The 22,842-nt window shown below is 36.6% G+C and overlaps 1 protein-coding gene across 4 annotated transcripts in view; it reads left to right on the top strand.

The window, feature by feature from the left end:
• NXPH1 (neurexophilin 1) overlaps positions 1 to 14,337 on the top strand; it is a 135,769-nt gene extending 121,432 nt beyond the window's left edge. For 2 of the 4 annotated variants that reach the window (XM_090142156.1, XM_090142155.1), the window contains exon 3: positions 13,197 to 14,304. In XM_090142156.1, coding sequence (XP_089998282.1) covers positions 13,197 to 13,958 — 762 coding nt within the window. In that variant the 3' untranslated portion in view covers positions 13,959 to 14,304. Of the gene's footprint in view, positions 1 to 13,196 lie in introns of all 4 variants that reach the window. The other 2 variants (XM_090142157.1, XM_031614454.2) reach the window with 2 other exon arrangements.
• The last annotated feature ends 8,505 nt before the right edge of the window (positions 14,338 to 22,842 follow it).

The raw sequence follows: 22,842 nt of genomic DNA, 5'->3' as shown, positions 1-22,842 counted from the left end.
AATGTCTGTATACATTGTGCTCCATAGAAAATATTGTTTTGAAATTACTGGAACATCTATTCTATTAGTTCATCCAGTGTATTACTGGATTCTACTATTTCATAAACTTATTTTAGAAAGAATATCTGTAAGATGAGGGCTCAAAAAAATTCACTGAATGGATATAATCTTGTAACAAGTACAAATTGGACTTTTCTTGCTGTCTTACAGTCTCATGTCTTAGTTACTCATACAGTAAAGTAAGGAACCCTTTAAAAAGCAGCTATACTTCTAAGTTGAATAAGATTTTACTGGTTTTCAATAAGTTTATGGGAATTATATTATTAGACTTTGATTAAGTAAATTTAAAAAAGCAGAAAATGTCATTCATTATGCAGTTTAGAAATTACCGAGAGGTGCTATTGACTGACAGCTGGATAATGAAGGGGGAATTGATGAATTCACACTTTCAAGGATGGATTATATATATACATATATATATCATTACCTTTACGACAACTCTTGTCAAAGCAACAAGTCATACATGTCTCACAAGTAAGGAGAGATATCCTTACCTGTGGAGAATATTCAGACCTCTTAATCTCCTACGAGTGGGTTTCAGTTCCTTTGATCATATGGACTTACTGAGTACAATAAAAATCTCCTCTGAGATGTCTTTGTTTCCCAGAATTTGTATATCTTTCAAAACAGCTAGTGGCATTTTATGTCTCTGCTGGTGATTGAAATCAACATTTTTGGGATATCGTGTATATGACATTCAAAGTAAAAGTGCAGAGATTTGTACGAACTCTTAACTTTGTAGTTGAATTGTGATATCACCAATATTTCTTCTTTTTTTCTTGCCTTGGCAAATTCTATTTCTATGATAAAGCTGTCTAGGGCAGGGACTGTATATTTTTGCAGTTTCTAGTATGTCCTAACCCTGATGAAAGGGTGGATCATGAACACTGCAGTAATAGTAATCATATATAACACTAATTGTGGATTTTGAAATGATGTCTATTCTGCAAATGCATTTCAAAGAAACACAAGGAAAGGTGTAGTTTACTCCCTGAAAAATAGAACTGCTGGGCATTTAAATTTAAATTAAATGCTTTTATGAGTTCATTGAATGTTATTTAGCAAGTATATCATAGCAAAAGCGTGTTACCTATTGCCTTAGAATGAGGATTTTATTGCTTTTTCATAGTTATCTTTTGTACCGGTATTTGGCAGGTAACAAATGAAATTTAGTTGCTAAGGTTAAATTGTTTTGTGCTGTTGTTCAGCCACACAAATATAGAGAATACAGCAATGGAAGAAATATTTGCTTTTGGGGAGGGGGCAGATGTTTATGTATTGTGGTCTTGACCTCTCTTTAAGGAAATATTTATTCTCTGAAAGTCGAAGAAATTAATTCCTATCTGAGCCACTCCACTGAAAGCCAGTTCGAACAAGAGATGGTACAAATGGAACTACAAACAGAATTGGCCCGAACAATTCTGTGTGGTCAAGGCAGTGACACTCAGAACGGTCTGAGGTCAAAGCAGAATGGACTCCAAGATGAAGGATCTCTCAAACTTGATATGAGGAGTTCCTTCTTCTCTATATATCTCTAGAACTCCCACATTTCCTGATTCATGCTGATTTGGAATCAATAATGTCTGATTTTTCCTGAACCCTGAGTTTGTTATATTTTAGTGTTTGCAGTACTAGAGGGGAGCTTACAAGCAGGAGGGAGACTGACTTTTTACATGGTCTAATACTATTAGTGATAAGAATGGGGAATGGCATTAAACTAGAAGACGGGATTTTTATGTTAGATGTTAGGGAATAATTCTTTACTCAGAGTGTGGTGAGGCACTGGCACAGGCAGCCCTGAGAATTTGTAGGTGCCCCATCCTTTAAGTCATTCAAGACTAGGTTGGATGGGGCCCTGGGCAGTCTGATCTGGGGGGTAGCAACACTGCCCATAGGAGGGGATTGAAACTAGATGATCTTTAAGATCACTTCCAACAAAAGACATTGTATGATTCTCTACATACATGCTGTTGATTAAATACTCCAACCCACACATATAAGGATTCCAGCCTTATTTTCTGGTCTCCATTTTTTTTCTCTAATTCTCAAAACCTTCTGAGTACTACACATGTTGGAAGTTCACTGTTTTCTAAATCCATTTCGATAGACCAGTTGAATTTTTTACATAACTGAGAAGCCACTGTGATACAAGGTCAGAATAATAAATTTTATACTTTTATTCTTTACGTAGGAAATGTAATATAGTGCCATCACTACTTTATTACTCTGCAGTCATTCTGTTAACTATTCAACTTAAAATATTTCAGCCATCAGCATTTGGAGAAAGTTCATAGGTTTTGGGCAGTCCATAATAATTTGCCTTAAAAGACTACATTTCTTCTAGACACCCTGCCTGGGAATGCAGTTATGGATCAAGACACTGGAGTAGTTGAAGTGAGCTGAGGAGATGCTAGTCTGAGAATGCACTCAATTACCTCTAGTTTACTAATGCTTTAGGGCTCCTGTATTTCTATTTGGAAGCCAAGTTTATATTTTCTGCTAACTGGGGTAGTTTGGTCCCTTTCTGTAGACTACGAAAGTGTCTCTGAAGGGTTTATGAAACTTGGACTCAAGTTTTGATTAAAAAAAGTTTCTCTGTTCTTTGAAGGTGCTAGGCAGAGATCAGCAAGCATAAAATAATCCCAAAGATATCAGCCTAGTAGACCTTGAACTATCTGTATTCAACTTGCTTCAGTACATCTTAATGTGAATTTAAAACTATGTATCAGAACTACTCCATGTTATAGCAGAGTATTTGTGATCCTCCAAAGACAAATTCATAGGAATGCTCATCATCTTAGAAATCAATGTGCTGAAATGCTGTTCATGTATTTTCTTCTTATGCTTTTCATTTTTGGTATGAAAAACTTAGCAATGAATAACATCCTTCAGCTTATGTGTCAATGCCCAAAAGACTTGTAACTCATCTGAATTTAAATTAATGACCTTAGTGATGGTACTAGCAAGTGGACCAAGGATCTCATGAGCCAGATATTTGCATATGGAATTTGATTAATCCTGTTGGCTATTAATTTTCACTTTTAATTAGCTATGATGCTATTGTAGGAAGAAAATACAAGACAACTATTAGGCATAGAAAATGTTGATTTTTCTGTTGAGTACTCTATTTTGTTTTGACTGTGCTACGTTCCTTCACAGCATCTGCTTTGATCAACTCAGAAATATACCATAGACCTAAAAACTAGTCAGCAGAAGTTCAGAGATTATACTACAAAGGAATACTTAACTGAATAAATATATGTACTTTACAAAAGGTAGAGAAATTGGCATATGGTATCCTCTTCTAGTAGTCTGTAACTTTATTCCTGTTAATGGAATAATAGACATTGCATGATATCTGTGTTCAGAGTTACAGAAAGGCCAACGATGTATATAAAATGAAGTAGTATTTGTCTGAGGCTGCTTGATCTTCCTGCATCCCAGCTGATCAAATGTGCACTGGTGGTTGAGTCCTGTTCAGATTTAGATCAAGAGCAAATTTTGCCATTTTCTTATGTCTCCAACATTTTGCCATCTGGGAACACTGCAACAGGTTTGCTCATTGAGTTCCAGGAAAGCAGGGCCCATCACATATAGTGCTTATGTGGGAAAACAAGTGCCATCACTCCTAAGATCTCTCTCTTCATCCTTCTTTAACACAGCTTTTATTGCAGAACATGGCCTCATATGGTATGGAATATCCCTTTAGTTAGTTGGGTTGAGCTGTCATAGAATCATAGAATCACAAGGTTAGAAATGACCTGTAAGATCATCTAGTCTTCTCATTATGATTGCTGCCATAAACTAAACCATATCTCGTAGCTTCTCATCCAGGCACCTCTTGAATGCTGCCAGGGATGGCGACTCCACTACCTCCCTGGGCAGGCCATTCCAGTGCCTGACCACTCTCTGTCCTGGTTACGCCACCTCCCAGCTCCTTGTGCATCCACTGCTCCTCACTGTCAAGGCACAGAATCACAGAATCACAGAATCACAGAATGACCTGGGTTGGAGGGGACCTCAAGGATCATGTAGTTCCAACCCCCCTGCCTAGCAGGGCCACCAAACATACACCTTTACTAGATCAGGTTGCCCAGAGCCTCGTCCAACCTGGTCTTGAACACCTCCAAGGACGGGGCATCCACAACATCCCTGGGCAGCCTGTTCCAGGACCTAACCACCCTCCTAGTAAAAAACTTCCCCCTAACATCCAACCTAAATCTTCCCTCTTTTAACTTAAAACCATTTCCCCGTGTCCTGCTATTATCAGCCCTTATGAAGAGTTTACTCCCCTCCTGGGAGTAAGTTCCCTTCAGATATTGAAAGGCTGCAATGAGGTCGCCCCGCAACCTTCTCTTCTCCAGGCTGAACAAACCCAACTCCCTCAGCCTGTCCTCATAGGGGAGGTGCTCCAGCCCCCTGATCATCTTCGTGGCCCTCCTCTGGACCCTTTCCAAAATCTCCATGTCTTTTTTGTACTGAGGGCTCCACACCTGAACACAGTACTCCAGATGGGGCCTCACAAGAGCAGAGTAGAGAGGGACAATCACCTCCCTATCCCTGCTGACCACCCCTCTCCTGATGGAGCCCAGGATCCCATTTGCTTTCCGGGCTGCCAGAGCGCACTGCTGGCTCATGAGTACTTCAGTCTGTGTAAACACTGCTCTGGCGTATTGTGACAACTATTTTCACCAGCCCCTCCCACTCTCCCTCCCTCACCAAAACAGAGAATCATATGAGCCTCTACAAAGAAAATTATCTCAACCAAAACTGTGATGCCACCGTATACTACTGGGATATCTTCCATTTAACCAGTGTAGAACACACTACAGTATTTTTTATCCTCCTCAGAAGGTATGTGTAGCCATGCAAAAACAGACATTTTCTTTAGCGTGTTATCTGTAAAGAAAAATACAGTGCAAATTTTGATTAAAACGTTGCTCTGTGGCCTTTCAAATAAAATCTAATTTTATTTAATATTACTTTATACATGTATGCAGAAAATGGCATACCAATATTAATAAAAGAAGGCTTATAGGAATGTGGAAAGAGAGAAATATATCCTTGACAAAATTTATTTACCTACCTAGACTTTCATTTTAAAGTTAGCTGCACTGTGCAATACTGGGATAATAAAAGGGTCATAAAACTCTGTTAGACATTTTTAACCCACTTTAATTTATTCCATGGAAGTTTAATCCTCTGCTGAACAGAGCTGGTTGAATTTTCAAAAGCCATAATCCACTGAAGTAAAAAATCCTTAATGACAACACAGGCAGCAAGCTTCAACAGTTTAGTTTAAATTCTTTCTAAAAATGTAAAATGTAGTGCAAGAGTTAATAGGATATTTCATACGGATATATTTCAATCATTTTCCAAATCTTTATAAGTTCACTTGCATCTCTACCATTAGAAATATTTGGAGTGAATTCCAGCACTTCTATGGCAGAAAGCAGAAAGCTGTAAAATTGTAATGAGAAGAATTTCACACTGTATTGTAACTCAGCTGGTCCTTCAGTTCACAGGCTGTTATATGTGGTACTGTAATGTTTTCTAAATAGATAGAGAAATGATGTTGAACAGCATCAATTCTACCTTAATTATATTACTAGTCAAGAAAATGAAAACAAACTACATAATGCCACACTGTATTCATTCTTCTGCTCCTCTAGGAGTTTTATAATTAACTTCAGAGGTGGGTCAGGACTGACCAATAAATTGAGCAGGGACAGTTCATAAATTTTCATGTATTTCAGAACCGCAGTTACAAAGTGTATTTATACAGTCCATTTTCTACCACCTCTGGAGCTGCCCAGTTCTTGAAATACCTTTAAATGAGGCAGCACTTCCTTTTCTTGACCTGGAAGCCTGGAAGCATAGTTCCATGCTTTCCTTTATGGTTCTGGTTGGCCTGAGCATCCAGGTACCAATCTTCTGTCTGAACTATAGTGGAGAAATGAAGGTGCTATGCTAGATTTTGTTGTGGCCTTCTGGACAAGAATTTAGGTGGCATCATGCTGATGTTCTCAAGCTCTTAAATTAATTTGACAATGGCAATCTCTTCCTTTTTTTTCTTTTCTTTTCTTTTTTTTTTTTTTTTCCCAGGAGATATTTTTTGAAGAAAAACAATGAAATTCCTTCTCTGAAAGACAATAGAGATAGCAGTTCCTGTTTTTGCCACTGCTTTCTAGATAAAGGGAGAATGTTCCTTAGAGCTGATATCTCATGACTTCCTGGTATGGATCTGTGGTTTTGATTCCTGGTTCAAAGTGCCCAGCTTTCTCCAGGCACTTATAGGAGTCTGGGTGTTTAACTTCAAGTCATTTTTCCACTCTGGTAGTTTGTGAAAGGGAAAAGAAAATCATTACAAATAATTTACAAAGAGCTGTGCTGCCACAGCTGAGAGGACAATACTTGGGTAGGGCGAAGCAGAGAAAATTGAGAAAGAAAAAATGTGTCAGAGCAGTGCTGCTAGAAGAAATATCCCCATAATCATAGTCTGTCTGACTGATTTTGAGTGTCTATATCTCTCTTTAGAAGGCTAAACACTCTTTGAATGCCCAGGTAGTAAACATTTGTTCTAATCACTAGTTAACAAAACAGGCTCGAGGAAGGTTATTTTTCAGACTGTAAACACTTGTGAAAATTATTTGTATGATCAAAGATCAAATAAAACTCCAAAGATAACAAAATAGTGCAAAGCTATACTCTCATCAAAAGGAAAGCCCTCTGTAGGAAATTTCCTAGATCTAAAAGTATAAGCAATACTAGAAAGTATTCAAGTGGAATAATGGAAGTGTTCAAGCCCAGTGTAGATAGGAGGTAGATGGTAGTGGGAGGTATCCCTGACCATGACAAGGGATCCATGTGATCCATTCTGATCCAAACAATTATATCATACTGTGGCTCTATGATTCTAAGACTACACTACTTGTACAAATAACACAGCACTAGCTTCAGTGCACTTACAGTATGGGATACGGTAGACTTTGGTGTGATTGTAGTCTTGTGGAAAGGGTTTTGATAGAACAAACTTGTCCTGCTTCTAGCCTGCAATATTTGTGCTCCCTCCACGGTATTCTCTCAATGGCAATTTCATTAAGCGATAGGCACTGTAGGAGAACAAGATGATGAGTATTTATTCAGTCCTTGAAGGTCCATCAATAGCTAATTGAGATAGTTCATGTAGTTCATTCTGTTTCTCATGTTATTAGTTGTGGAGTAAGCCTAGAAGAGTTGCTTGTATCTACCACCGAAATCCCATGCAAGAGAGGTGGTGAGTAGATGATTCCCACTCTGAATCATGAACTGGACTGACACAGGATATGCTCTGACTCCCTCTTAAAAATTGGTGGCAGTCTGCCACTTTCCTTCTTCAGTCTGTTTCTTAACATTCACAGAGCTTGTGGCAGTAGCCACAGGCAATGTAAATTCAAAAGATAGTAAATAAGATTAAAACAAAATTTGATGTGTAATTCTAAAGTATTCTTACTGGAAACCAACCTCTGAATATGCTGTATCATCTTTGCATTTTGAGAAAATTATTTGAAACTAACTAGTTTTCATACTTATGTATAATAGGCTACTAACATTGTGTTTATAATCAACAATACAATTACTAAGAATTGCAGTATACTTAAATAAAGAAGTGTACCTGTTGATATATCAGAGCCCTCATCTTTCTGTGGATATCAATTTTCTAACTACTCTTTGATTCTTAGTCAGGTCCAAATCAGATATCAACTGATACAAGCACTCTAATTTAAATTTCTATTAAATTTCACTGAATTCATATCAGTTGCTGGTCTTGGATAATCTCTATTGTGCAAAATATTAAAAAAGCTCAAATTTTCCTTCAAGTAAAAGCCATTTGGAACAAATAGTATAGCTTAAAAATTAAAACAAGAATTTAAATAGCATAAAGCAAATCTTAATAAAACATAAAATCTACACAGAGACTGCAGTGTATGTTAAATTCTATTTCGCAGTTAAAAAACAACAAAAAAATGTTACTTTCCCTATGGTTTCTGTGCAACATAAATATTGTATTTTACACATAAGTGAAGTGAATGATCCCAAATGAGTATTTTACATAATATTACTGAGAACTTCGGGTGCTTCTTTTAAAATGATAAGTAATGAAAGAAGGTCACCAATGGAATTCTCTGGGGCTCTGTGCAAGGACTCTGTTCAACATATTTATAAATGGCCTCCAGCTGCTGTTGGAGGCCAGACACTTTTCTGAGTTTTTGGCTTGATCCCACATAACCATTTTTGTGTTCTCATTTGAGTAAATTAGGATTTTCTTTCTCATTTTTCAAATTCATCTGAGTTTGCATGCTTTGATTAAAAAAAAAAAAAAATCGAAATACTTTTTCTTTGCTGGTCAAACAGAAAAATGTTTCCTAAGTTTGAAACACAGATTTCTGTCTATGTGAGGTAGAAACTTGGGAGATTTTCTGCATTTGCCCTCTTTTCACATATCAATTTGCAGCAGCTACAATTCCTTCACTGAGTCTACCTTACAGTTATGTCACAGTACTGTTCTATCAGCTGGGATATTTGACAGAGGAAAGAAAATTCTAAGTTCTTCTGTACAGAGAGTACACAAACAGTGCTGCCAAATTGTTACAGAGTTATGCCAACAAAAATGATTTCAGTTTTGATTAGTTGTTTACCTGAAGAGAGAGATTTTCTATCTTGAGTATTAGATTGTTGTTTACATTTTCATTTGCCCTCAAGTAGTCATATATTCAGATAAACAAATACGTAATTTCTAAGCCAATACTGTAATTATAGGTAATGAACAGTATTAGAGAAAAGTGAGAAATCAAGACACACTGTGTATCTCTTTGAATGACTCTTTAAATCTCAAATTTCTCTATCTTAATATTAATATTACTATTGTTGATTTTGCCCTGAGATGAGAATAGAGCCTAAATCACTGCTTGAGACCCTGATGGCTTCCTGACGTACCTTTCCAACTTTGTTTTCTTTGTTTTAAATGTTCAAATTTGATCTGACTAAGCATTCAGAGTTCAGTGTCTTAAAGAGGACTCCAAGGTTTTTGAGACAAATCCTACCTATCTCTTAGGAAGTCCTAAATGAACTACAGATATTCACTAAAACACATCTAATGAAGCTAAACGTCATGAAAATTTCTTCATCCTCAGAACGAAGGATATAGAATGAATAGAAAATTCTGTTTTAATGGAGCAAAAACTGCATTACAGATCATTCCTATGTCTTTTATTAATTGTGCTTTGATGTATTGTGTCCAGGGAAACCACTGTCTATATTTCTGCCTAAAAACATAGGAAGAAATGGAATAGCTGTTTGTCATTATTCATTGAAAAAGGTTCCAGGCAGTCTGCTCCCTGTACCTTTTTGATATCAGTAAGCTTTACTAGGTAGTGGAAAGTCGTATTTTCCATTAAAGATACAAGACTGGAAGCAAAGGTCAATTTGTTATACTTACTGAGCTGCTTTTCCAGTAACATTTGTCGTAATGGCTAAGCTTTCCTAAATCTTTTTTCTCCTTAATATTGTTCTATACAGACACTACTGACATCATAATTATTCACTTCTAGCTATACAGTCACAGGAAATTCATCTCCTCAGCCCTTTTGCAACATTGATGTATTGCACTGTACTTGACAAAACTTTTCATTGTTTATTGTATACTTTACTGTTGTTCCTCCATTAGAATAAAGCTTAAAGCTACCAGTGAAGGCTGGCTACCATAGAAAGCTCTGTATATACATGCAATAAAAAACAAGCCTGGACCCTGGTCACTTCAGCCAACAGAAGCTGAAATAGATCTTATTTTTGTAGGGTGAAGTAGACATAAATCTGTTCCTGTCATCTCTGTAATTTTTTATAATGTAAATATAGAGAAAAATGCTCATTCTCTCCCTTACTGTATAGACTTCAACAGTCCCAGTGAAATCTTATTGAAATTTGTTACTGAAAAAAAGTTAAATAATGAAGGGGAATGCATTGCAGTCTGTAGTGGCTGTGGTTTTGGAAGAGAAAGCGACTTGTTTTTATGTTGAATTACTTGTTAAGAGACAAGTATGTATGTTTCTGGATTACATGCACATATAGTCAAAGAAGAAGAAAAAAAGCCAGGATGGAACTTTGGCTACTCTAGGGTTTAACCTTCAATTAGTCATTTTAAATTGGATCTTTTTTTCCAGGTTTTGCTAAAATGAGTCTGTGTTTCAGTAAGCTAGTTTTCACAATGCTAAGTGCAAAATCACATAGATTTTATGATCTTTCCTGTATTATTTCAGACTTACGGTTGGAAAGAAGAGAGACAGAAGAAAATTGTGAATTAGTTCATGTGAAAATAACTGCTGCACTTGCAGAAATTCTATTACACAGCAGTGCTCTGTATTATTGGGTGTGCAAGTCTCTGAGGATACATTTAGCTGCTTTCCATAGCACATAGTGCACTAACAGTACATGAAAAAGCACTTGACTGGAAAATGTTAGTGAAGAGCTATGAATTCTAGAGCTTTTTTATTAACAATTGTGGGCTGTTTCTTGAGTACTCACACAAACACTTGACTAGGGAGGGCAGGTTCAGGCCTTTAGACATGAATGTAGTCAGTTACCCACAATGAAAATTGCAGAGGTCTCAGGGCTAACTGCGTGACCAGAAGCCTTTCAGATGTTACTAAATCAATGACAGTAACAATCAGTTGTATTTATTAGGTCAAGTATGAAGCTGTTGAACATACATGGGATCTGAATCATTCATTTCCATGAAATATACTGGCTTTCAAAAATGTACTTGTATTGGATCAATCAGCAATTATATAAAAAAATACTTGCTTCCCTTTTTTGTTGTTCAGTTTTAGCTGAAAGAAAAAGACCTTATTTTTAAATGGTTTTTATTCCGTTACAGCTTGTTACATGAAACTTGCTGCATAATCCTATGAAATGTAAATTATTGGAGACCGAAAGGAAAACAAACGAAAAGCAAGCTCTGAGGAAAGAAAAATATAGTGGTGATAATCTGTGTCCTACCTACATATTGTAGGTAGACTAGCTCTCCTAACTAACTGCTTAGATTCATAACAGGTTGACAGATTCATGCTGGACATTTTTCCTTTTAGCCACATATCTCCCCTTATTTTGCACGCCTTCCCCATATGCCACTGCAAAATTATATTCCGAGTCTTGTTCGCTCTCCCTGTGACATGTTCATTGCTGCTTCATTAACCAGTACACCATCAGTGCATTTTCTTACAGCTTCTCGCTTGGCTCGCTATGTTGATCCGAAGATGCAGCTAGAAAGTGGCTATCAAAATGCTAGGCTGTGTTTATCCTTCTTTCATTTCAAAAGAGGAAAAAGTCATCCCTTTGGCAAGGTCTTAAATAAAACCCATACTTTAGTTATTACTTCTACTGACTCCTCTCACTGGAATTGCACTGGGAAGCTGTTGTGTGGGATGTGACAGAACAGTTTACCTATTTGTTTACTGTAAAGGCTGTGGACATACCTCCTATATGAGGATACTAAGACTACTTAGTCTGCTTTTATGTATATGTCTTCAACTGACCTTGAAATTGTATTTAAGCTAATAAAGCATTTTTGATTCCATGATTGTTAGGAAATGAAAAGGTCAAGCTGTGATAGATATTGTCCATGTCATATACCTCCAGTTATACCAGTATAGAGCCAATTTTCAATATATTTCCTTAGTTGAGAATATACTCAATTCTATTTTAAGTGAAAAGAAAGATGTAACTGAAAATATGAAAGCACAATGTAACTCCATGCCAGAACACAGGGTTATAAACCAGGCATTTTCAGAATGAGTTATGTAGTCGTGAAAAGGGAAATAAGAAACTCAACGGCTTCTTCATGTTAGTTCAAATACTAAAAAAATGTGGTAGTGCGCCTGGTCTAAGGTTTTAAAGAAATGAGTCTAAGGATGTTGTAGATGCCTCCTGTCTTTTTGCTGTCCCCTGCTAATTCCAGCCCTACCTGCTCTCCATCACTGCTGTGAGTTAGACAGCTGTGAGGCTGCATATGTTCTTGGTTTTCCACGTAATTGAAGCAAAGAGAAAATAAAGAAATAAGAAAAAATTGCTTTGACACTGAATTCTGTGAAAATCTCTCTCTGAAATTTATGATTTTTAGGAACACGATCCACAGTTTTCTTTCTCCGTATCTCTTTTTTTTCTTTTTTTGAATTTAAATGCACTTTGTACTATTTTTAAAAATTATTACTTTCAGATAAGTGGCCACATTTTTCCTTGAAATTGCACAAATGACTCTGTCTTGCACAGACCACTTTGGTTCATGGAGAAAGGTGTGAAGAAACAGGAGTGAGGAAGGGAGAAATACATATCAAACTTCATACAGACACATCAAATCAGTAGCTGATCTAGAAAGGGAGCAAAAGAGCATGACTCCTCTTGCATTAATTGGGGTATAATTCACAGTAGGTTTATTGCTGTTGAAGAAACTCATTAAAACTTACATTATTCTGTTATTTATACTGTAGTTGTTACTGAAGGTCTTAGTCAAGACTGCAGACTAATGTCTTTTTTACAAAAGAAGCAGGGAAATTAGGTTGCGATTGTTGGATTTACAGTGACATGGACTTTGAGCATGGTCAGATTGGCATCATCAAGACAACACCCTAACAGTGAACTCAAGGGGCAGTAAAGATAAACAAGTCTGCCTCAGATAGGGGAAAACACAGCTACTGTGAGGAGAAAACATTAAAACAAAAGTACTTCACTCTGAGATGAGAAATGGTCACTGAAAGCAGGATGGCACAGCTGTGTACTTAGTTTTTGCACACTTCATTCCTTACTCATCAATTACAGGCATCATGAAGAGGTAGCTAGTATGCTGAAGAATTAAATGAATGGTCAGAACTAATTCTGAAGGCAAAAAAATTGACAAAAGAGAATTAAATAACAACTACTTGGAACGAAGAGGAAAATAGACAGTTTTGTTTTGTTCGACTTGTGTACAGAGACTGTAGTTTTTTCTCCCCAAAAATAGTTCTTTATGATTTTGAAATCTGCTCATTTTCTCAGGTGGAAACGGTGGGTTTTGTATTATATATCTTAATGTCTCCTTTCTTTTTTTTTTCTTCATTCTTTTTCAGGTTACCTGTGCAAATTTAACAAATGGAGGTAAATCAGAACTTCTTAAATCAGGAAGCTCCAAATCCACACTAAAGCACATATGGACAGAAAGTAGCAAAGACTTGTCCATCAGCCGACTGCTGTCACAGACTTTTCGTGGAAAGGAGAACGATACAGATTTGGACCTGCGATATGATGCCCCAGAAACTTATACTGAGCAAGATCTCTGGGACTGGCTGAGGAACTCCACGGACCTACAAGAGCCACGGCCCAGGGCAAAGAGACGACCTATTGTCAAGACTGGGAAATTTAAGAAAATGTTTGGCTGGGGCGATTTTCATTCCAACATCAAGACTGTGAAGCTAAATCTGTTAATAACAGGGAAAATCGTTGACCATGGCAATGGGACGTTTAGCGTTTACTTCAGGCATAACTCCACTGGTCAAGGGAATGTATCTGTGAGCCTAGTGCCCCCTACAAAAATAGTGGAATTTGACTTGGCACAACAGACAGTGATTGATGCCAAAGATTCCAAGTCCTTTAACTGTCGAATTGAGTATGAAAAGGTTGACAAGGCTACCAAGAACACACTCTGCAACTATGACCCTTCAAAAACCTGTTATCAGGAGCAGACCCAGAGCCACGTGTCATGGCTCTGCTCCAAGCCCTTTAAAGTAATCTGTATTTACATTTCCTTTTATAGTACAGATTATAAACTAGTACAGAAGGTGTGTCCTGATTACAACTACCACAGTGACACACCCTACTTCCCCTCAGGGTGAGGATAAACATATGTCTGAGACTGAAGCCTGGGGAATAAAAGAGTTCGTATGACAGGGCTGTAACCTCAAGGAGGAAAGCCACATCTATTGCCTGGAATGTGTCTACAAACTGCTGATGATGTCATATGGCTGCAAATATGTTAGTGGAAAACAATCTAATGTAATTTTTGCCCAGTCAGCACCATGTATCAATCTAGTTGTAAATCACTATGGATTTGAAATAAAACCATAAACACAGAGACACACACTCTTCAGCTCATATCTATTGAGATTCCTGTTAAGAGAGATTTTCATTGTCTGATAACTAAAGTTTGGGGATAAACTATCATCAAGCAAAATGGATTAACTAGACAGAGAACAGTTTCTTACACAGACTGTGGTGGAAATCTCTTTGAAAGTCCTTTGAGTATATACCAATAATCCCCACTCATGCATTCTACTGCTTGGAGTAGCTGTACCAGTAAATAATACTGTAGGACTAAATACTTGTTAAAATGGGAAAAAAATGTGTGTCTAGAGTTCAGTATTCCTTGCTATATGAACACAGCAAAGCATAGTGACTTTTTTCCAGCATACAGTAGGCACATTCAAGGTGGTGTTAGGTGGCTCTTTTTCCATGGAGTGAGCCTGTTACCAGTAAAGATGGGCAAACATTTGGAATTTACATGTGGGCAGACATTCTGGTTTTATGTTTCTCTGACTCTTTAAGCTCTGATCCTTTAAACCTGGTTGAGTTTAGTCAAGCAAAGCTATTTTAAAACCCTCCAGATGATCTTTAGGAAGGAAAATGCCTCATGGAGGACATGTAAGTTATAAGTGGCTGTCTTATCTTTATTACAAAATATTGTAACAAATTCAATATCCTAGTCTTGATTTGTATGAATGGTTTGTATTGTACATAATTTAACCAGTGTTATTTGAGCTGCTTATTAATATTAACTTGTAATTGTCTCTTTGCTTGTTATTGGTTAAAAACAATCAAGGAAGTGAGGAATCCATTTTATCAATGTAGCTGTAAACTCATTAAAAGACAGAACTATGTACAAAGCATTTATTCAGCTAAAGTATTGTTGAAAGCTATACATATAAACATTACAGTCTGTCTGTACTTAGATATTTTATTTCCAAACAAAAAAATGAGCTGTACATAAAAATAAAAGAAATCTTAAAGTTGAGTTTCAATATGTACTGTGTAGATGGTAGTTTAAATGGTTTGGATAAGTGGGTAACGTTCCAAATCTGACATGGTTTTCAATCTTGCCTCTTTGCGTATGTACTTATATTTATAAATTTGCGAGTGGGCATGTTTGTGTGTGTATATATACGTGTGCATAAGAGTATGTGTAAATACTCTATGGAGAATATATAAAAACTTCTCAGGCCCGATTCTTAGCAAGAAAATATCATTACTATGAAGGGTGTTGATAACTTCAGTGAAAGACCCCGTTCAGATGAATTACCAAATTTAGGATTTGTTTGAAATGATTCAGTGTTTAGAAATGGGGAAACATGATGCCACACTGTTTTCAGGCCTCTCATTGCCTTAATTCTAGCCCCCTCAGAGGCACTGATTTCTCTTTATGGAATGAAGAGATCCCTGTGTATGGATTGAGGGAATTTTCTTAATATGAAAATTCTTCATATTTTCATATGAATGAAAAACTCCTAGCTTTTACATATTTTTGTGCATATACTGGCACACTTTACCCCCACTAGCAGGTTAACAAGCGACTATAGCAAGACCATGCTTAAAAGAGTGCTGCCTAAAGAAGAACTCAGTATTTCTTCTCTTATCTTCCAGAATTATCCTTCCTAGCAGCGCTTCCTTCCCCCTCTCACTCTTACCCCAGGTTCTGTGCTCTTCTGTCAAAGCTGTGAATACAGAGATGGGTCAGCTTCCAAATGTGCACGACATCATGAGCGGCTTCTACAAAGTCCCAATAAACAATCTACTAATGTTTCAAGAAGTGAGAAGTTTGAAACAATATCCAGTTGTGGACATCTCTTGCTGAAACATAAACAAGAATGAAACAAAGTGAATAAATAATATGTTTGACAAGTAAACATTTTCCTAATAATGTACAAGTAGGAGAGGAGACTTGCATATTATTAATGCTTTGGTTCCTTCAAACGTATATGCCTGTGGGAATTATTTCTTCATTATATGTGACTTTCCAAAGACAACCTTGTGGTCCTGGACCATGTGTAGATTTAGAGAAAGAAAATGTCCAAGCCATACAGTCCAGATTCTGATTACATTCAGGAGTATGTTGGCCTACAGTTCATTTGTTTTTTCTTTGACAGGAACTGTGATTGTACTAGTAGTGTTTCCTCATTTGTGCTGTATGAAAAGTAACTGCTGTGAATATATTCCACAGTGTAATACATGATATGACCAGGAGTAAAATCTTGGCTCCATTGAAGTCAATGCAAATTTTGTATCTAGTTAGGTAGGGTACTAATTTACACTTAATAGTATATAGATTCCAGTTTTAAATATGATTAGCATCCTCTATTATGATTGAACATTACATGTGTGGTTTCTTGTTTATATTTCTGAAGAGTGAATGTGAATGACTACTACTGGTACAATTTTGTTATTTTTTGTTTTTTTTCCCGTTCATGAATATAAGAAGTATTTGCATTCTATGAAGTGTATAAATTATATACATATATATATACTGCATAGATATATATAGATAGATAGATAGATTTCAAGTAACACCAAGATGCAAAAGAGTTATTTTTCAAGCAATAGATTTGATTCTTCTAATTGTGGTAGTTGGTAATTTATCTGCCTCTCTCACAGCCATTCACAATGTTTTTAGTATTAAGCCTTAAAAGAACTTGCTACTCCTGATAAGCTCTCTTGAGATTGAACTTGGAAGAGTTGTTTTGATGATCTGGTTGTGAAACAGGGATCTAAAATCAAAGCATATAATGTGTTACTTATATGCAAGTACTACACTGCAGTTCATTCAGTTTCTCTGGGAAATATTTTGTGTTTTTTTAACTTTAAAAAAAAATGCTTTTGTCTCTGACAAGTGAAAAAGGAATTCAGTGAGCATGAGTATTTCTAATTCAGTTAAACAATGTACATATAGATATTTGGGTCTTGTACATAAACAATGCCTTAATGGAGTGCTAGACTAGGCAAATCTTGCCTTACTACAAGTCACCAATTCTAGACATTATAAAGCTCTAATAGCTCTAAAGGTATATTTTTAGGATTAAAGAAAGTTAAGGTATTGATTTTTACAAAATTAGGATAGTGGCTTTGTTCCTTCTTTTTTTCTTTTTAAAATAATATAAAGTGTTTACAAATGTGGTTATTTTAGTGAAAAAAATCATTGCAAAGATACATGGATCATACAATTGGGCAAGGAGAAATATATTTAAATTGCCTTTGGTGGATCAACATTAGAACTTATTTATCACCTTCCATGTTTGACAAGAAATCTAGGATACCGGAAACAGGAGGATTTACATTGCATTTGTCTCAGATCAAACTCCTATACAGTGATGAAAACTTGAAAGACTTTAACTTGTCATTCCTATCAAAATACTTCAGCACAGAACAGAAAATTCACTTTCTTCTTTGCTCATGAAATGACTCATAACATATTATCCCTTTATCCCTTTTTCCCCAGGTTTGAACGGATAGTAAACAAACTAGTATGTTCACACTTTAAAAAAAATCTTGTCTTTTAAAATTTCCCTTGTGAAAAAATATAATGCCAGAAAATGCTGAAATTCACTGTACTTATTTATGATGAACCAAGAAATATTATAACTCCACCTATAGGAGAGCAGAAGGGAAGGGAAATTTTGTGGTGTTTTGGTGTATGTTGGCCTAGACAATACTGCTCCATGGTGTTTAGTTGGAGTACATGTTACTGTGATTAAATCACAGCATTCTCATGCATTCTTTGACTCTCATGCTGTAACCTGGTAGTCTATAGGAATATTACAAACTGCTATGAACACAATGTGTTATGAGAATGTAGATTAAAACAGGGATTGCATCCTTTGCTCCCTTTTCTTCTTTGAAGTTCCTGTTTACCAGTGCATGCAGCATACAGAATAAACAAGAAGAACTGGGGATCTATGTGTGGTCACAGGGCCATGATCTCACTCTGGGACAGTTTTCATACCTAAAATGCTTTTGTGGATGGCTACGTAATCTTTAGAAAAGGTGAACCAGCAAGGTGAGGTGGTGGAAACGATCTTTATGTGAGAGAACTGGAAAGTATTGAGCTCTGCCTAGGGATCACTGATAAATTAGTGGAGAACTTATGGGTGCGAAGCAAGAGGTAGGCTAATCTGAGTGATACAGTTGAGGGTGCTTACTGCAGACTGCCTTAACAGGAGGAATCTGATGAAGCCTTCTACAGTTGCTGTAGCTGATAGCTGAATGTAGCTTCACGCTCACAGTCACTGGTTCTCATGGGGGACTTCAACAACTCCAGTATTTGCTGGAAAAGCATAACTGCCACGCACACACTGTCCAGATTTCTTCAGTGCATGGAAGATGATTTTCTGATGCAGGTGGTGGAGGAGCCAATGGGGAGATGTGTGCTGATGGACCTTGTTGTTACAGTCAAGGAAGGACATGTTGGGAATGAGGTCAAGAGCAGCCTCAGATACAGCAAACATGAGATAGTGGAATTCAGGATCATACATGGAAGAAACAAGTCAATAAGTACAATTGCAACCCTCCACTTCAGGAAAGCGAACAGTGACTTATTCAAGGGCTTACTTAAAGGCATTCCATGGGTTAGAGCATTGGAAAGTAAAGAGGCCTAAAAGAGTTTGTTGATCACTACTTCCAAGCTTAAGATCGGTATATCCCTACGAGTAAGAAATCTGACAAATTAGGAAGGAGACCCACATGGATGAGCAAGGAGCTCTTGGAAAAACTCAAATGGAAGAAGAAAGACTAAAGAACATGGAAAAGAGGTCTGTCCACTTGGGAAGAATATAGAAACACTGTCAGGGCATGCAGAAATGCAACAAGGAAGGTTAAGGCCCTCTGGTGAGGGAGGTCAATGATAACAAGATTTCTTTAAGTATGTCAATAGCAAAATGAAGACTAGGGAAAATATGGGCCCACTGCTGAATAAGTTGTGTGCTCTGGTAACAGAGCGCACAGAGAAGGCACTGAATTACTGAATGCCTTCTGTGCTTCAGCCTTTGCTGTTAAGACTGCTCCTCCGGAATCTCAGATCCTGAAGATAAGAAAGAGAGTTTGGGGAAAGGAAGACTTCCCCTAGTTTGAGGAGGATCTGTTTAGAGATCACCTAGGTAAATTTGGTGCACATAAATCCATGGACCCCAGTGGGATGCATCCTCAAGTGCTGAAGAAGCTGGCAGAAGTGATTGCCAAACTGCTCTATATCATCTTTGAAAGATAATGGAGAATGGCAGAAGTGCCTATGGAAAGGCAATATCAATCCTGGGGTGCCTTAAAATGAATGTGGCCAGCAGGTTGAGGGAAGTTGTCCTTTCCAACTACTCTACACTGGTGAGGCCATGTCTGGAGTAATGTGTCTAGTTCTGGCTCCCCAGTTCAAGAAAGAAAGGGAACTTCTGGAGAGAGTCCAATGGAGGGCAACAAAGATGAACAGGAATCTGGAGCATCTCCCTTATTAGGAATGTAGATAGGAGGCTTAGGACTGTTCAGTCTGGAGAAGACTGAGCAGAGGGGTTCTTAACAGTGCTGAAAAATACCTAATGTCCAGGAGTTAAGTAGATGGGACCAGCCTACTTTGGTGGTGCCCAGTAACAGAACAAGGGGTAATGAGCATAAACTGGAACATAGGAAGGAGGAAAAACTACTTTACTTTGAGGGTTACAAAGCACTAGAACAGGCTGCCAAGAGAGGCTGTGGATTCTCCAGTTCTTCAAAGCCCACTTGAACATTTTCCTGTACAACCTATCTAGGGAACCTGATTTAGCAGAATTTTCAACGAGATGATCCTCAGAGGTCCCCACTGATCCCTATGATTCTGTTATTCGGTGATTACAAAGTATTATCTGCCCTTACTTGAGCAGTAAAACCTACCTAAAGCCCAGGCATCTAATCTAAAGAATTACTCATCACCAGCTGAATTGTATGCAACTATGTGTTTAGCATTAGGAAGATCTTAAATGCCTGCACCAAGGAACTCCATTACAATACAGACATTTGTATATACAGTATATACTCAGAAATAGTTTTGAGGCTAAGAACTTCCAACTTTCAAAAGAATGTACTGCAGAGTTCTTGTGAACCATATTTGTATAAATTTGAGGCATGATGATCATGAAATTAATTTTAACAAAATTATGTACGGTTCTCAAAAAAAAGTACTACTCTTCAATCGTTATGTATATGTATCAATGAAACATAAGCATTCCTTAGCAGTGGCAAAACTTCTGATCTCTGTGTACGTCTGGAATTCATGAGAAATGGAGTAACTGATTCATTTTATGCAAGTATTCAGAAGCTGGAAAAATAATTATTATTTATACTGAAGTTCTTTGGTGACTTTCCCTGCTAATGCTCTAATGTATAAATACCATCTCCAGAAACATTTTGACACTGGAAGAACAGACTACTGCCTAATAAAACTTGTCTGTTCTTTTAAGAAAGAATTGGCAGTGTCTTACTCAAAATATGCTAAAATTCATGTATGAAATATTTTTAAGATAAATTTGAGGAAGTGTATGTATAAGTTTAACACTTTGCTGACTGTGAAAAAAAACCACTCATTAAAATATAACTCTTTAAAGACTTTAAAGAGTCCAAGAAAATGTAAGTCTGTTGGAATATTGTGTTCACTTGGGTAGTATACATCTCACAGTATAACCTAACAGATGTAGCATGATCCAAACATCCAAAAAGGATTGGTGAATTAGATAGGTGAAATAAATCCCTGCTAATTAGCTGAAATTCGATCATTACCAAAATTAGCAGGTAGATCATTCTGTTTTGTGGAGGACTTTATTTTCTCATTGGAATGTTGATGTCTTCATGATAATATATTCCGTTTGAAAGGCATGGGTGCCTACCTCAACTTGGACTGATGTCCACTATGTGGCACATATTTCAAATCCTTTATTTCACTTTGCCTTTGGAATAAAGAAACAATACAGGTGTTTGTTTGTTTGTTTGTTTGTTTGTTTGTTTTTGTTTGTACTTTAGACCAGGAGGAAACCAATGACTTACTTGAACTTTAATCCTAATTCTGAGAAAATCAATCTTGTTGTCAAGGATAAGATTCTAGAAGATGCAGCATAAGTGAGGTTTACTATTTATTCAAAAGGTGCCTCAGCCCTGCAGCAAGTAGAGGTAGTGCTATGAGGGAGAGCTTTAGTGATGTGCGAAATTAACTCCTCTCTGTTGTTGGTGGGAAATTAGGGGGATCAAAAAAATGTCATAAATGTGAAACACACCAGTGAAGATTTGAAAACTAGACATTTCAAAAAGTAAACTTTGAACTGTTTTTCTAAGAGTATTTTCTGACAGTAACTCTACCCATATTATGGGATGATGCTATCCCCTCTGCATATCAGTCTTACTTATTATTCACTATTTCTTTAATCAAAGCTATTACAATAAAAAACATTTTATTACATAATCTCTCCCTTTAACAAGTATTATTTTCTTAATTTTTCTAACATTGCTTTAGAAGTGTCATACAAGTCTCTAAATATTTCACTACAGATTATATAAGTATTTATGTCCCTGAACAGAAGACTTTTCCTCTTATTCAGGCAAAAACATCAATTTCTTTTGTTTATGGGAATTATGATTTTTTCCCAGTTTTATTGCATAAATTAGTAAAAATTACCTATACAGTTGTCAATTAACCATTCTGAAAGATGCATGTTCATCTTTTTAGAACAACTTCTATTTCCTCAATGTCTCCTGCAGTTAAGATCTACAGATTAATGCAATATGTTAGATGGACTCTGAAAGACAAATTCTCTCATCATATGCTTTTTAATAAATTCCTCCATTTTCATAGTTTCAGTGGTCACTCTCAGGTCTCAAACTGTAAAAAAGAAAAAGACTTGTAATGAGCTTTCCACTATTAATTGTCATAAAAATAGCAAGCCTTAATTATACTGCTTTTCAGTGTCCTTTCTATTTCATCATTTGAGTTTTGAACTAGCAGTCTTCAGATGCTTGTGCTATTGTCTTCAGCTCTACCTCTTTATGCCTATTTTCAATATACTTTTAACCTCAGAGGTATATGAACCACCCAATGAACTTCATTAGACAATTATATGCACCTATTTGTAGATTGCTGCTATGTCAGAGGCGAGAAATGGTTCATGGCTCACTTCTTACTGATTTCTGGTGTGTCTATTATCTTTATTACTTGTCTGCATTTTTTCTTACACTACTGTTCTGTTCTTGCCCATTTTGCTAGTTTTAGATTACATGCAAATGGTGCTCCACACTTCTTTATTATATACAGTGGAATGGATGAGATACAACTACTTCTTTTACTAAAGTGGAAGTAATGAGATGATTACATTAACTCATTTATAAATGCAAAGTAACAAACAGTATTGGTACTTGTAATTAATCCTTGGGTAAAGACATCAGTAGGCTTTAAAAATAAGTGGCACTTTATTTGCAGGGCTGGGAAGTACAGCAACTTGTTGCCTCTAAGTGTCTAAATATCACTGAAAGGCAGAATGATTTTCTTGGAGGTAGAGCAAATCAACAAAATAATCTCATTTGCTAGTAAAGATATTTATTTTCCTGCTATTTCTTGTATGCTTCTAGGGATAACATATAGTTGCAATCACCAGCATGTAGGCTTCTTTCTACTTTCTCTCATTCTCTCCAGGATATTGTTAACATTATTTTCAAAAAATCTTTATAGTA

This window comes from Phasianus colchicus, chromosome 6 (assembly GCF_987193195.1).
Source record: "Phasianus colchicus chromosome 6, bPhaCol1.hap1.1, whole genome shotgun sequence".
Taxonomy (NCBI): domain Eukaryota; kingdom Metazoa; phylum Chordata; class Aves; order Galliformes; family Phasianidae; genus Phasianus; species Phasianus colchicus.
This window is presented reverse-complemented; position numbering and strand designations above follow the sequence as displayed.